The sequence below is a fragment of the Coregonus lavaretus genome, assembly GCF_964263955.1.
Source record: "Coregonus lavaretus genome assembly, chromosome: 24".
Taxonomy (NCBI): Eukaryota; Metazoa; Chordata; class Actinopteri; order Salmoniformes; family Salmonidae; genus Coregonus; species Coregonus lavaretus.
Window position 1 is genome coordinate 38,484,278 of NC_140011.1, and position 14,576 is coordinate 38,498,853.

Sequence of the window (14,576 nt, forward strand, 5' to 3'; positions counted from 1 at the left end):
GCCTACCAGTGCCATGACATTTTTGTAAATAATAAGGCATTGTTGTTGCTGCTGAATGAAGAACAGAATCTGCATTCTGGGTTTTTCAGTGACACAAAGCCCTGTCAAAAAATAGTAATTGGTCACCATTTCGGTTATTGTTTTGTTTATATTATATTTTTTCTTTCTATTTCAGAAAAACATATTTGTAATAATAGTCCCCCCCCTCTCTCTCTCACTCACTCACTCACTCACTCACTCACTCTGTCACTCTCTCTCTCTCTCTCTCTCTCTCTCTCTCTCTCCCTCTCCCTCTCCCTCTCCCTCTCCCTCTCTCACTCTCACTCTTACTCTCACTCCTACTCTCACTATCACTCTCTCTCACACACACACAAGGGGGTAGGTAGTAAACCCTGGGGATATATACTTGGGAGAGACCATTGGGTTCTTGAGGTGCTTGATGAGGTGATTGATTGATTGGTTGATTGACTGGGTGATTAGTAAGGTTATTTAATGGATATAGAAAAACTAACTCAGGAAAAAAAAAATATATATTTATAAGTAGCATAAGTAAGCCATTGTATAAATATGCGGTATAAGGTAATGATATAATGATACTGACTAGAACATTTTGAGACCACACCTTTATTGCCAAGCCCCCCTTCGTGGTGAAGGCACGTCTCGCGTTGTGCTCCGAAACAAAACAATTTTCAAGGCGTCAAACGGGCTCGAGGAATCAATTTAGCATCAGTCATCTATTAAAAATTCGAGAGAATTTTGAAAGGAACATATTAGCTAGCTACGCACTTCGAATTTACTAAGTTTATTTTGGTTGTCTGTTAGAAATTATCACAGAAATGGCAGATCCGACGACACAGTCTGCCCAGATCTTGTCCTCTCTGAACGCTTCATCGACAAAAGAATCCACATATTCCGGTAGGAAATCATTCAAATAAAAAAACAAAGTTAATAGCTCAAGTTCAGCTACCCTCGTATGCAATGCATGTTCGAACAATTGATGTATGTACGATGGCGTGCGGGGTTTACGTGTGTGAATGCTAACGGTGCCTCTGACAGTTAGCAATTTCATCACAGGTTGAACAGGACACACGTTGGCTACCTAGAATAGAAGACACCAATAACTAACTAGCTAACGTTACAGTCCCTCTATTTTGGTTAGCAGTGTTGCGAAAAGCCCATACCATAAAGCAATTGTATGGACCATTTGGTAGCTAACATTAGCTAAGTTAGGCCGAAGACCAGAGAAAGCCTTTTGTATTTTTGATTAGCGCGGTAGCCCACAATAGGTCGTTTGTTCACCCAGTTGATATTTGACCAATGTTATGTAGCTAAGGTATTATCACAGAGTTTCTAAACTGTACTGTCTTTGGTATTGTACTTCCAATATGTTGCAAGCCAGCTAACTAACGTTACCTAATACAATACTGAAGCTAACGCTGCAATCGTATCCAAATCAACATAGCAGTAATTAAGACTACTGTACTGTCTGTATACATGATTCATACTCCTACAGATACTGTACATGAGAGCTCATGGTCAATGCTATCCGGTAACCTTGGGACGTTCCTTGGGACCTTGGGACGTTCCTAAGTCCTAACCTTAACCCTTACCTTACCCATTTAAAATGTCAACTTCAATGGGGTGGGGACATCCCAAGGATTCCAGATAACACAGACCGAGAGCACATGGCCCTATTCGGATGCTTTTAAAATGGTTCTAATCACCATGACAAGGATTGGAACGATGAAGGCATTGTTACCATCCTTTTGCTTTCATTAATCAACCCAACCTTGTCAGCTCAGTGGTTTCGTCAAGGAAACGTAGGTGGTGGTGAGCCAAAAAAATAGATTTTTGTTGTGTGTGTATATACACAGTAAAACATTCTTATGACTAACATGTTGTTGGCACCTTTAATTCTTGCACATTTTCTCATAAGTATATTTCAACACTGTATACTCTAGGCAAATTTGCTGAACTGCTAAACTTGGAACTAATCAGAACTCCTGTACATGCTCCTCTTGATGGTGGCCAATGTCCTGCTTCTATCTAAATGTAAACACGACCTCAAGTAAAACCCGAGCTGCTGTATGTGTGTGATGAAGACTGAAATAAGATAAATATCTGTTTTCGAGAGCACCTGAAATATGCAGCATGCAATGCGAATTGTCTTGATATTATGAAAAGGTAACTCCGTTGACCACTTAGCCAATTTTATTGAAAGCTAGCCAATGTTACAGGGGAGAGGCTATATGGACATGCCTGGTGCCCAAATGGATGGCGTATGTCGTGCAGCTGAGCGTCGTGTGGAGACCAGTGGATTCGGTTCAGTCAGTCGTGCTGATCAGCCTTTCCCAGCTAGAAATGATGGCTACTAGCAGCAGCATGGCACTATTTTAAACTTGTAAAAGTTAGTGATGTTTATTTTGATGGGCGAGGTAGTAATAACTTGTAGTATTGGTCACCATCTCCAATTTGTTCAATCCCACTTGATTTTATTTTGAGTAGGATAGCAGCCTTCACGAGAAATAACTTGTAATATTGGTAGTAACCATCCGGATGTCACCGTGATACAGTCCACTGCTCAATGGGGAGAGTTTGCGCTGCAAGCCAGCAACACAATATTGGGCACAGTGTCCTTTGCTCCCGCAGTAAGAAGAGGGAACGTTAGCTAGATGGTGTAGCCAATATCAGGCCAGGGTGACAGCTAAAGCACATTTATTGTAGTGATTTTTACCTAAAATGTACAACTACGGCATTAACGTCTAGCGTTAATTTTTTTTGTAAAATAACAATTACTCCTATAATAACTGAATGATTCTGTACATTCCAAACTTCGGCAGACTAGTTTCAAATTCACGCTGAAGTTTGTAGCCACAAGCTTAACTAACTAGCTGGGAAGGGCTCGTCAGGACGACTGACTGAACTGAACCGAATTCGTTTTTCTCCACTCCGCTCTTGCTGCGCGACAAACGTCATCAATTTGGGCACAAACGTCCATAGTCTCTCCCATGTTAGTTTGACTAGCCTAGCCAACTATAGTAAATGTCAATTTGGCTGCTAAGGAAGCTAAAAACAGCTGCGCAAAATGTACACCTTGTGCTCTAGAATAAGATGGCCATAGTTTGATTTCCACTAACTATGACTGCGAGTGAGGCACGCTTTCCATAATGTATGTTTCATGCATATACATTTGAACAAACATCACATTTAGTGTTTCACCATTTATTGAGTACGGAGACAAATGGCAAATGTGTTGCGCAGTATTTGAAGGATAGTGTAAATATAGGTAGGTTACACTAAATATAGTGTAACCTACCAATCAATGTAAATAGAGAGAGAAGTGCTGTGTAGTGCCAATGTAGCCAACCGATGTAGAGAAAGAAGTGCCTTAGTGGAATCCATTAAAATCGTTTGGTCCAGAGACGACAACTCTTCCATCTATGGCAAAAGCCTGGGCTCCTGACGGGGACAATAGAATTCTCATCACATTGAGACCCCATATGCATTTGCTTGTTGTCTTGTCTTTGTGGGTTTTGTTTTACAGTCTACACAGTCTAGTTAGTGCATTTTAGAGTTGAAGAACACCAACTACAGATATACACATGCTTGTTAGAGCATCTCGAAGACAACTGCATGTTACAATTGTAAAACATAATCCGTTTTTAACCTCTTCAAACCGATTCTATATTGAATTTAGGCTAATATTGACGGCAGGGCTAATTCAAACTGCAGTAGGATGGTTCTCCTCACAGGTGAGTGAATCAGCTGAGCCCATGCTTGGTGACTAGCACTTGGTTGATGTCTGGGAGCAGGACACCTGAGAGGAGAGCTGAATAGATCTTGGGAGACAAGTGAGAGACAATAATTAATCAAAGAAATCATCATAGCAAAGGATGGTAGTTTATGAGCTAGAAATGAACGTCCTGACAGTAAAAAAAAAACTACAACAACCAGGCTACTAGAATCAGGATAGAGGCAGGGTGCTCTGCATCTTACTGCAACTAGGCCTATTGACAGGGATAATGTGGCATTTCTTATGTGTCAGTATGAATGAAATTAGTGAGTCCTGCCTTGACTGTATTAGCTTTACAATACTTGTCCTATAGATTTTTGTAGTCTTAAATTATTACTTGGAATAATGATAGCTAAAGGTCCCTGTCCTGGATTGACATTGGAGTAGTGAAAAAGCTATTTGCTTTTGCTAGCTAGCAACAGGTCTACATGTTGAAGCTAGCTAGCTACATTTATAAGGTTGCTGTGTTCTAAGTAAAGTTGGGAGGTATTTTACAGATTGCATTGATGGTATCACGCTTCTATAACTAAATAGATCACAAATATAAAATACAATATAGATTTCAGGCATTCAGAACATGCATTTTGTCTTATTTTACAGTTAAATGAACCTGGCGTTGTTATACCTAGATTACATTTTTGTAAACTTGACATTTTTCTCCAGTGGGCTTAAAGGATACAGTAGCACAAAAAGCACTTCCACCTATACAGAATGGAAATACATATTGTTCAATATGATCAATATTAACTTTGCATAATATTGTAGTCTTTAGTGTATATTTATGCCCCCAAACCATTGGTTGCCTAATATTTTATGAGTAGACTTGGCTGTTCTGTCGTTTTCACCTTAAATCATGGTTCCAATTTAAGCCCAGTATGCTCTTGTTAAGCCCGGTTTGCTTTGAAACATGGGGGTAGTGTGATATCCCTAATATTCAATGATCATGAGCATAAATTGTTTGTTTTTTTTACTTCAAAGGGCTCCTTTAGTGTTACGAACCCAGTGGCTTTAAAAGTCTAGGGTGGATGGAAAAGAGACCCGTAACATAACTCATGCAAATTAGAATTTTGACACGGAAACAGTGAGAACAAAAATACACCGACAACCATAAGCTACCGTCAAACACAAAATGTTTATTATGAACACACGGTAAAGGTTTGGGAAAAAGGGCTGAGCAGGACCCAAGGAATGAAACAATAATGTCAAAACCCCCTAAACTGATCTTGCCTGCCTCAAGAACCGTTAAGCTACTGCTAACCATACAAAAATACAGTGGGTGGTGCGCTCAGGTCTAACTAGTGTTTTTAGACAATGTTCTTTCTACGGGTAATGTATGCCCAAGGGCACCTTGCTAAATCCCCCTTTTCCCAGGAACACAACATAGTTACCATATAGAGTAACCAGCAAATTAGTGAGTACACAAAAAACAGGACACCACAGTATCCATACTCACAAACGAAAAGTCTCTGTCAGCAAACACAACTGACTGGCTTTTAAAACAATAGGATGTGTGATGTTAGTGAAAAACCAGAAACAGGTGGTGCAATGCAGAGGAATGTATACTGATTGGTCCACCTCAGCAATCAGCAGACAAATGGATGTTGGACAGGTGGGACACCCCAACGACCACCAATCAGGAACACAAAGGACACCTGTGATTAGGGCAGAAGGAGAGGAAAAACACATACAGGATACCTGTATCCGTAACAGCTAGGTTACGTGCATGTTCATCCACCTGCAACATATTTCCAGCCTCCAAACAGTGGTGAATGGAAGGAGACATCTGTTACACAACACCAAAAAGTGTAATGACCTTTAGCGATTGTCATTAGGCCAGAATCTACGCATCCACTGCTGTCTCTGTGTCGGCCACTCATCTCTGCCTTGGCAAAATGTCAGTGTTCTCGTGGAACCACATCGCATTTTGGAGCGTAGGTTATACCAACCGTTTTTCAAATCCATTTGCAAATCTTTCATGCCTCTGACATGCGGTAATAATAAATAGTGGTGTAATCAACATTTTGTTTGAATTATTGTGAGAGGCTCGGGTTTTACCCGGTACCGCGTACCCCCACTATTTATTTTACATTCACCCCTGGAGTAAAGTCATACCGTATAAAACACAGTTTTGGTCCAATTTGATAAATGCAGATAGAATTTGTTTGTTCGGCATGGTATCTTTTTGTGTCTATAAAATGTAATTATACGAGATCTGGTCGGTGGAAATGCTTTTATGCGCAAATATTGATATAATAACCATCATATCGAAGTAAACTTGGAGTCATGCGACGATATGGTGTGTGGTCTTACATTTTTAGTCATTTAGCAGACGCTCTTATCCAGAGCTACTTACAGTTAGTGAGTGCATACATTTTTCATACTGACCCCCCCGTGGGAATCGAACCCACAACCCTGGCGTTGCAATCGCCATGCTCTACCAACTGAGCTACAGGAGGGCCCACTACAACTCGGGGAAACATGCAGTTTATTAGGCTACAGATGAAATAAGTTATGAACTTCACAGGGTGGTGAAAGTTCACAGTGATGAACTTGATGCTTATTTCCAATAATATTGAGGGTCTTATTCTGGTGACATGATGATCGATGCTTAACTGCCGTTTGACAAATAAAAATATTCTCGCTCTTATCCTTAATAATCTCATCATGTAGACTAGCCTACCCGCACTGTATCTGCGAGCTGTTGGCTAAAGTACACATGCCAAGACCAGAGTAGGCACATTTGCTATTTAATGCAACCATTTTTTGTGAAGACTAACGGTAGAGTTGAACATTTGATGGAAACACATTGAACTTTTGAATTTTATTCGGTATATGGAAATTTAAGCGAAAAAGTACATTGTGTGCACTGCGTCATCACGCACTGGTTTTTATCCACAACAAGTCCATTTGGTGGAAACGCCAATGGTGGGAAAATGTGCATATTTTCTTAATGCATATTTTCGAATATAAGCATGAAAATCTGTCGCCAATTGGATGGAAACCTAGCTATTGATGTAGCCTAGTGCTTCCTGAACTGGAATGAAGTTAACAGGTGAGGGGCCATTTGAGTCAAAGCAGGTGTTTTTGGCACCATTCCTAATTAACAACTTGACACTAGACTACAAAAACTCTGTCTGCAGCCCATTGGGACAGGGTGAACAACTCCTGAATTAGGGCAGCTATCAATGAAATGAAGGTCCCCACTGAATTTGACTAGATATGAGACTGATTACCAATTTTTCAGGATAATGATAACCAGTTGTCTCCAGATGCGGTCACCCGCATCTGGAGGCTTAAGCAACTATTTTTCAGTGATTTGTGGACTGCTGAAATTGAGAATTAGACCAACCTGATATGACCAAATAATGGGCCACTGTCAATTGTTCCAGTCTCTCAAGGAGAAAATGAGTTGCACATGACTTCCATGATTTTTAACCCTGAGAAAATGTATTTAGGATGATTTGGCTGTCTGAGGCCTGTGTGTTGTAACATGGATAATCCTCACAGCCATGACTCGTTTAACTAGAATGAACTGCATGTTGACCAACTGGGATTGCATGTTGGCAAAGTTGCATCGTCATGGTCATACCTGAGGTCATATGGGGGAAATTGGAAACTTTATGCTCGCAGGTTTCTCTCATCAAAACTTCCCTTCAGTATTAGGATTTATAAATGATATCTGTGATCATCCGACGGTCAGGTTTGGCTTGAGAATGAATTCTGTTTCCCTCTCTTCCCTGCTCCTTCCTGTTTGTCCCTTGTCCCTCGTCCAGTGATGGAGCTGGTGTACTGGCGGGACCCAAAGAAGTCTGCGGTGGCCTTTGGCATGTCCCTGCTGGTCCTTCTGTCCCTGGCCACCTTCAGTGTCATCAGTGTGTTGTCCTACCTGCTGCTGGCCCTGCTTTGTGTCACAATCACCTTCCGCGTCTACAAGTCTGTCATTCAGGCAGTGCAGAAGTCTGAAGAGGGCCACCCCTTCAAGTACGACCGCTCAGCTTGGGATATGATGGAACATGGGAGAACAAGGATTATATCATTAGAACTATGTCTGCTCGTATTGAACTTGACCCCATGGAGTCATTGTCTGATTTGATTGTTAGGTGATGACTGTGATGCTTTGTCTCCCTCAGGTGTGTGATGGAGCAGGACCTGACCGTTCAGCCTGAGACTTTCCGTAAATATGTGGATGTGTGTCTGATCTACGTGAACCGAGCCATTAAACAGGCCAGACACCTGCTGCTGGTGGAGGACCTGGTAGACTCACTCAAGGTAGTGTTCACCGGGCTATAGGCTACTGCAATCTTGGAGATTTCCAATGCTGTGGTCTTTAATTGGCTCTAAATGATTAATTCTAAAAGTGCTTGTGTAGAATCTTCTTTCATGCATGTATAGCAAGGGGAGTAGTTTTGTGAGTCTCACTCTAGCTCCATCTGCTGGGCTGAATGAGAATGCTCTTAGGACAAAATGAGGGTTTATGTTGACTGGATGGAAAATTGGCTCAAAAGGTGCTTAGAATTGTAAAAAAAAAAATATATATATATGACCAGTGAAAAGTTTGGACACCTACTCATTCAATGGTTTTTCTTGATTTTTAACTATTTTCTACATTGTAGAATAATAGTGAAGACATCAAAACTATGGAATAACACAGATGAAATCATGTAGTAACCAAAAAAGTGTTAAACAAATCAAAATATACATTTGAGATTATTCAAAGTAGCCACCCTTTGCCTTGATGACAGCTTTGCACACTCTTGGCATTCTCGCAACCAGCTTCACCTGGAATGCTTTTCCAACAGTCTTGAAGGAGTTCCCACATATGCTGAGCACTTGTTGGCTGCTTTTCCTTCACTCTGCGGTCCAACTCATCCCAAACCATCTCAACTGGGTTGAGGTCGGGTGATTGTGGAGGCCAGGTCATCTGATGCAGCACTCCATCACTCTCCTTCTTGGTCAAATAGACGTTACACAGCCTGGAGGTGTGTTGGGTCATTGTCCTGTTGAAAAACAAATTATAGTCCCACTATGCGCAAACCAGATGGGATGGCGTATCACTGCAGAATGCTGTGGTAGCCATGCTGGTTAAGTGTGCCTTGAATTCTAAATAAATCACTGACAGTGTCACCAGCAAAGCACCATCACACCACCTCCTCCATGCTTCATGGTGGGAACCACACATGCGGAGATCATCCATTCACCTACTCTGCGTCTCACAAAGACACAGTGGTTGGAACCAAAAATCTCTGACGCATTTATTTGTGCTGCAATTTCTGAGGCGGTTAACTCTAATGAATTTATCCTCTGCAGCAGAGGTAACTCTGGGTCTTCCTTTCCTGTGGCGGTCCTCATGAGAGCCAGTTTCATCATATTGCTTGATGTTTTTTGTGACTGCACTTGAAGAAACTTTAAAAGTTATTGACATTTTCCAGATTGACTGACCTTCATGTCTTAAAGTAATGATGGACTGTCGTTTCTCTTTGCTTATTTGAGCTGTTCTTGCCATAATATGGACTTGGTCTTTTACCAAATAGGGCTATCTTCTGTATGCCACCCCTACCTTGTCACAACACAACTGATTGGCTCAAACACATTAAGAAACGCATTAAGAAATTCCACAAATTAACTTTTAACAAGGCACACCTGTTAATTGAAATACATTCCAGATGACTACCTCAAGAAGCTGGTTGAGAGAATGCCAAGCGTGTGCAAAGCTGTCATCAAGGCAGAAGGTGGCTACTTTGAAGAATCTCAAATATAAAATATATTTTGATTAGTTTAACACTTTTTTTGGTTACTACATGATTCCAGGTGTGTTATTTCATAGTTTTGATGTCTTCACTATTATTCTACAATGTAGAAAATAGTAAAAATAAAGAACTCTGGAATGAGTAGGTGTGTCCAAACTTTTGACTGGTACTGTACATGTTTTAAATATTTGGCACACCTTAAGAGCTGTTGGTCTATATAAACTGTGGTCAGTTGTTGTTGTCTTTGGAGATATTTTTTCACAACACTGAAGTCCGCTCTATTATATATTGTAACGCCTGACTAAGAAAGACTGAAAAGCTGTCATGTGGTGGCAGAGAAAGAAATGCCTGGCAGATATTCAAATGAGGGATTAAGGAAGGAGTGGATTACACAGCTGAAGGCGGCCAGTGCATGTAAGTTCCTATAGAGGCCAAACATTGTGGGACACTCATTATATCAAACACAGTCAATGTTTGAATAAGTAGATAACAATTTGGGTGATAATTAAATGGATCTATAAAATGGCCAAGGAAAATGCAGTCCTTGTTATACCATTTATGGTTTTCTGAAATGTGCTGGTCCCTCTGTTGCAGCTGGCTGGTTTCATGTGGCTGATGACCTATGTGGGAGCTGTCTTCAATGGAATCACCATCCTTATACTGGGTAAGACTCACCAAACACTGTCCAATAACAGTTCTGCACCCAGTCATGTAGACACTTTTATATTCGTATTATAATAATGCGCATCTGTTTTTTTACCATCCTCTAGGAACCTAGATTTTTCTCATTACACGTCATGCTTTTAATAACTATTGGGGCTGTGTAGTTTGTTTTGTTTGTCCTATGTCAGTGATGGGCAACTGGCACAAACTTTTTTTACTCAGTTGGTGTCTCAACTTACTGTTGCAAGTTAGAATAGTAGAATACACAAGATGCAAATGTGGTTGTGCATCAACGGGTTTTCTCTTATGTCAGTTACTGATAGTCACTCAATTATCCCATTGTCAGCTAAACAATTTTAGATTGGTAAATTATTCTAGCGGCCAACTATCTAAACTTTTTATCATGGTCAAATTACCGGCCGGGGGCCGCCATTTGATTTTGCTTGTCAGTCTCACTCAGATATCATATTAAAAACTACTAACATTTGTCTCCACCATATGGCAAAATGTGTAGAATAGCAGGAAATTAGTTCTAAAATTGCTAAATCTTCTGTCTGCCCCATTGCAAAATATGTAGAATTGCAGCAAACTTGCTTTAAAACGGAAACGTTTTCTCTACGCCCCATGGCAAAATGTGTAGAATTGCACGACGTTAACTCTAAAACATTTCTCTCCGCTGTCAAGGGGGGGCTCCTAAAATGTTTTGCTCGCAATGTGGTGGTGGGGGGTATGCACACAACTGTGGCCCCTCACAATGAGTTCAGATTTTTTTGGGCCCCCCATCAAAGTTGCCCATCCCTGGTCTATGTTCTTGTATTGTACAGATCTGCACTTATGCCTACAGAATTGCTCCTTGTGGGGAAAAATGAAGTATTTTGAATTGAAACAATCAGACTTACATTTAGTCTAAAGAGGGGTGGGGAGGGGACATGGTCTGAATGATCTATAGTAGACATAGTTTAAATTGCCTTGAGAGATCCTGTACAATAGTACTGTAACAAATTGCTTTTTAAACGGGTCCATAGTATTCAATGAATACTGTAGCTTTGTTTAAATAGCATGGGACACCTCTAACATGCTATCTGGAAACCTCCATAGAAACAAACTTACTTAACCGGAGTCCACTCTGTTTCTCATTGACAGCTGATGTCATCTTCTTCAGCATGCCTCTGGTTTATGACAAAAATAAGGTAAGTGTGAATGAAAGCATTTGTTTTTACTTGGCATACAATTACTAATGTTTGTTATGAACCTGTGTGCTTGTTGGTTAACAATTTTGTTCTCTTTCAGACACAGATTGATAAATACATGGAACTGATTCGCACCAGAGTTGAAGTCACACTTGCAAAGTAAGGGCACCTCTTTTTTTTCTAACCATCAATATGTAGATGAGGTGAAATCACAGAAATCACATGTTCTGGTTTTTGGCAATAGAAGTAGACATTTCAGTGTCATGGCATGCAGGAACACACAGCATCATTAACTTCGTCCTGACCAGTCTTGGTTGAACCATCCTAAAGGATTTGTCTTCCCAAATGCAATGTGACCTCTAATTTAGCAGTATATAGATGTGAGAAGTACAGTATGATTATTTCCCCTTTTCAGGCTTCAAGATAAACTTCCTGGGGCAGTGAAACGCACCAAAGCAGAGTGATTGTCCATGACCCCTATTCAACAACTACTCTCTCCCTTATACTGGAAGCAGTCCTACCCTTTCAAATGCATTGCCAGTGTCAAACCTGTGGCCAAGTCATCGCTCAATATTCAATGTACCATAACTAATTTGCATAGGGTGCAATGCTTGTATTTGTTGTTGGAGCCAGCCACATTCTGAATAACTCAATCTGCAGTTGCTACATCCATTGTTGGATTTAGAAATTAATGATATGTACCCATTAATTCTTGAAGAATATAACGTATAAATGCCTCATGTGCTTAGTTCAACTGTCGGACCCCATCAGAACCCAAAATATAAACTTGTTTTACTCCAATGTTTGTAAACCAAGTAAATAGAAACAAACACTATATAGCCTCAAAACATGGTTAAAACTATAATTTTGATATCATGGATGGTCAGTCCTTGCATCCATAACTCTGTCTATGAATTTGACAGTGGTTACATTTCTCCAACCCTTTCCCTCATCTTTTTAACGAAACAGGGAAAACACTTTGTTTCAACTGCTGATTTGGGGCTTTAACAGATGATTCCTGATTGAACCGGGGGTTTAAATCAGGATAACTTTTAATTATTTCAAGGATACATAATGTTGTGTAGCATTTTTGAAACGCAAATGTTTGTACACTAATCATGCTGGTTTGTGTTTTGAGGGAAAAGTCATTTGTTGATGTAGTTTGTAAATTGTCACAAAATACAGATTTTTTTGTCTTCTTTTTTTTAATGAAAGAATTCAAAGCTGAGATCTGCATTAGGTGGAACTGCGCCCCAGGCGCAGTTATTGTTTTTGAAACTGGGCAGAGGAGACAAACTTGTGGTCCTCTGTAGCTCAGCTGGTAGAGCACGGCGCTTGTAACGCCAAGGTAGTGGGTTCGATCCCCGGGACCACCCATACACAAAAATGTATGCACGCATGACTGTAAGTCGCTTTGGATAAAAGCGTCTGCTAAATGGCTTATTATTATTATTATAGGAGCATTCTGCATCGTGGTAAAAATAAAAAATAAACATAGTACATACTCTGCTGTTCTATCATGCGTGCAATGATGTCTGATGTGGAATAAACGATGTTCATTGTTTGAAGTAATGTCTTTGTTTGGAGGGGGCGCACTCAACCTTTTCAGCATCATCTCAGTTCATCCTAAAGACAGTTGTTTGCTATCTGCACTTAGTATTCTGCTTGTGAGTATTTTGTAAGCAAGTCATCAAACCTGAAATAAAAATTTAAGTAAACCATCGCAACAAGCTGTCACGACTCATTTATCCTGTTTTGTCAGTTTGTGTATGAGCTGGGAAAACCAACAGAATTGGAGTAAACGATCACACACGTTCCAATATGGATGCAATAGGAGGATTAGATAAGAATGTTGATTGTATAAGTAGGCTACGTATTCGCCTCCGATTCTTGAATTAAAAATCCCAAATCATTTTTCCATGACACTCTGGCACCTCAACCCTGAGAAAATGGGTGTAAGGATTATGTCGATGGCACTACATAGCCTTCCACTAATTAACACGGAGGATATAGTGCCATATGGCTTACACCTACTGTATCAAGATCTTTCAGTTGAGTGTACATTAAAGTAGTAATGTTAGGCGCTAGGGGAAAGTAACTAGTATGGAATGTACTGTTCCTCCACGCCAACGAATAGACTTTTGGGTTCATGACCACCTACTGTCAAGTTAATGTGCTCATGTCACAGAGAATGTAATGTGTGTCTGGCACTGAGTGTAATATTGTAAACCATGACATCTAGTTTGCGGCACAAGGGAAGGAAACGTATAACCAGGAAGCGACTCATTAGCCAAGTCAAATTTCTGTTGATGTTGTAATGAATGAGTTCTGCTGGGACGTGCTGTTAATCTCCCATCCCGTGTAATGTTCATACCTAACTATCCGTCATTTGTGGGGGGAACAGGGGGGAAAATGACATGAGCTATTTTAGTTATGTAGTTAGGCTACAGTTCTCTATTCTGAACAGTAGATGGAAGCAATGAGGTGAAATAAGCAACAATTTTGAGTCGAGTGAATGACTGACTGAAATTGCTTGAGCCACAAATAGATGAGATGTGGTTGGTACTTCCAATCTAGAAGTCATCCCATAAGAGTTAATAGTTTGATTTAATATAATATGCCATTTAGCAGAGACTTTTATCCAAAGAGACTTTCAGTGATGCGCGCATACATATAATGATGAAAGGTCCCCCTCTGGTGGCGGAGGGAAAATGTTGCTGTTTTAAAATTAATTTCATGCAATTCTGCATATTTTGCCATGGTTTATGCCAGGTTCTTTACATAAGAAAAATCAGTGGGGCCCCTGGGCATGTGACTGATTGGGTAATCTGGCCCTGGATGATGAGAGGGTCAATCAGTGATGAAGATGACAATGGTGGAGATTATATCACTATCATATAATTGGCCAATAGATTTTACGAGAGAGGGAGGGATCCGGACGTCGCTATAGGCCACAGAGTAAAATGTCTACTTATGTTGTCAATGATTCCTCAACCCAGTGAGCTTTTAACGGTCACAGGACCCCTGTTGTGAATATTTGATTGGCCAGTTAATGCAACAAAAAAAAAATGTTCTTAATAATTTGGTGGGTGCTTATATTTGTCCTATTGCACGCATGATAATACACGTGTGAATTGGAGATGTATTTTTTGCATATCCCAACTCTCCCGGAGAAACACTTGG

At 40.4% G+C, this 14,576-nt stretch overlaps 1 protein-coding gene across 1 annotated transcript; it reads left to right on the forward strand.

Moving 5' to 3' along the window:
* The first annotated feature begins 626 nt into the window (after positions 1-626).
* On the forward strand, positions 627-13,118 carry LOC311099728 (reticulon-3-like). The gene is made up of 7 exons (XM_084140466.1): positions 627-915; positions 7,567-7,774; positions 7,924-8,062; positions 10,135-10,204; positions 11,347-11,393; positions 11,494-11,552; positions 11,809-13,118. The coding sequence occupies exons 1-7, from the start codon at positions 837-839 to the stop codon at positions 11,855-11,857; spliced, it is 651 nt and encodes a 216-aa protein (XP_083996592.1). The 5' UTR covers positions 627-836; the 3' UTR covers positions 11,858-13,118.
* The last annotated feature ends 1,458 nt before the right edge of the window (positions 13,119-14,576 follow it).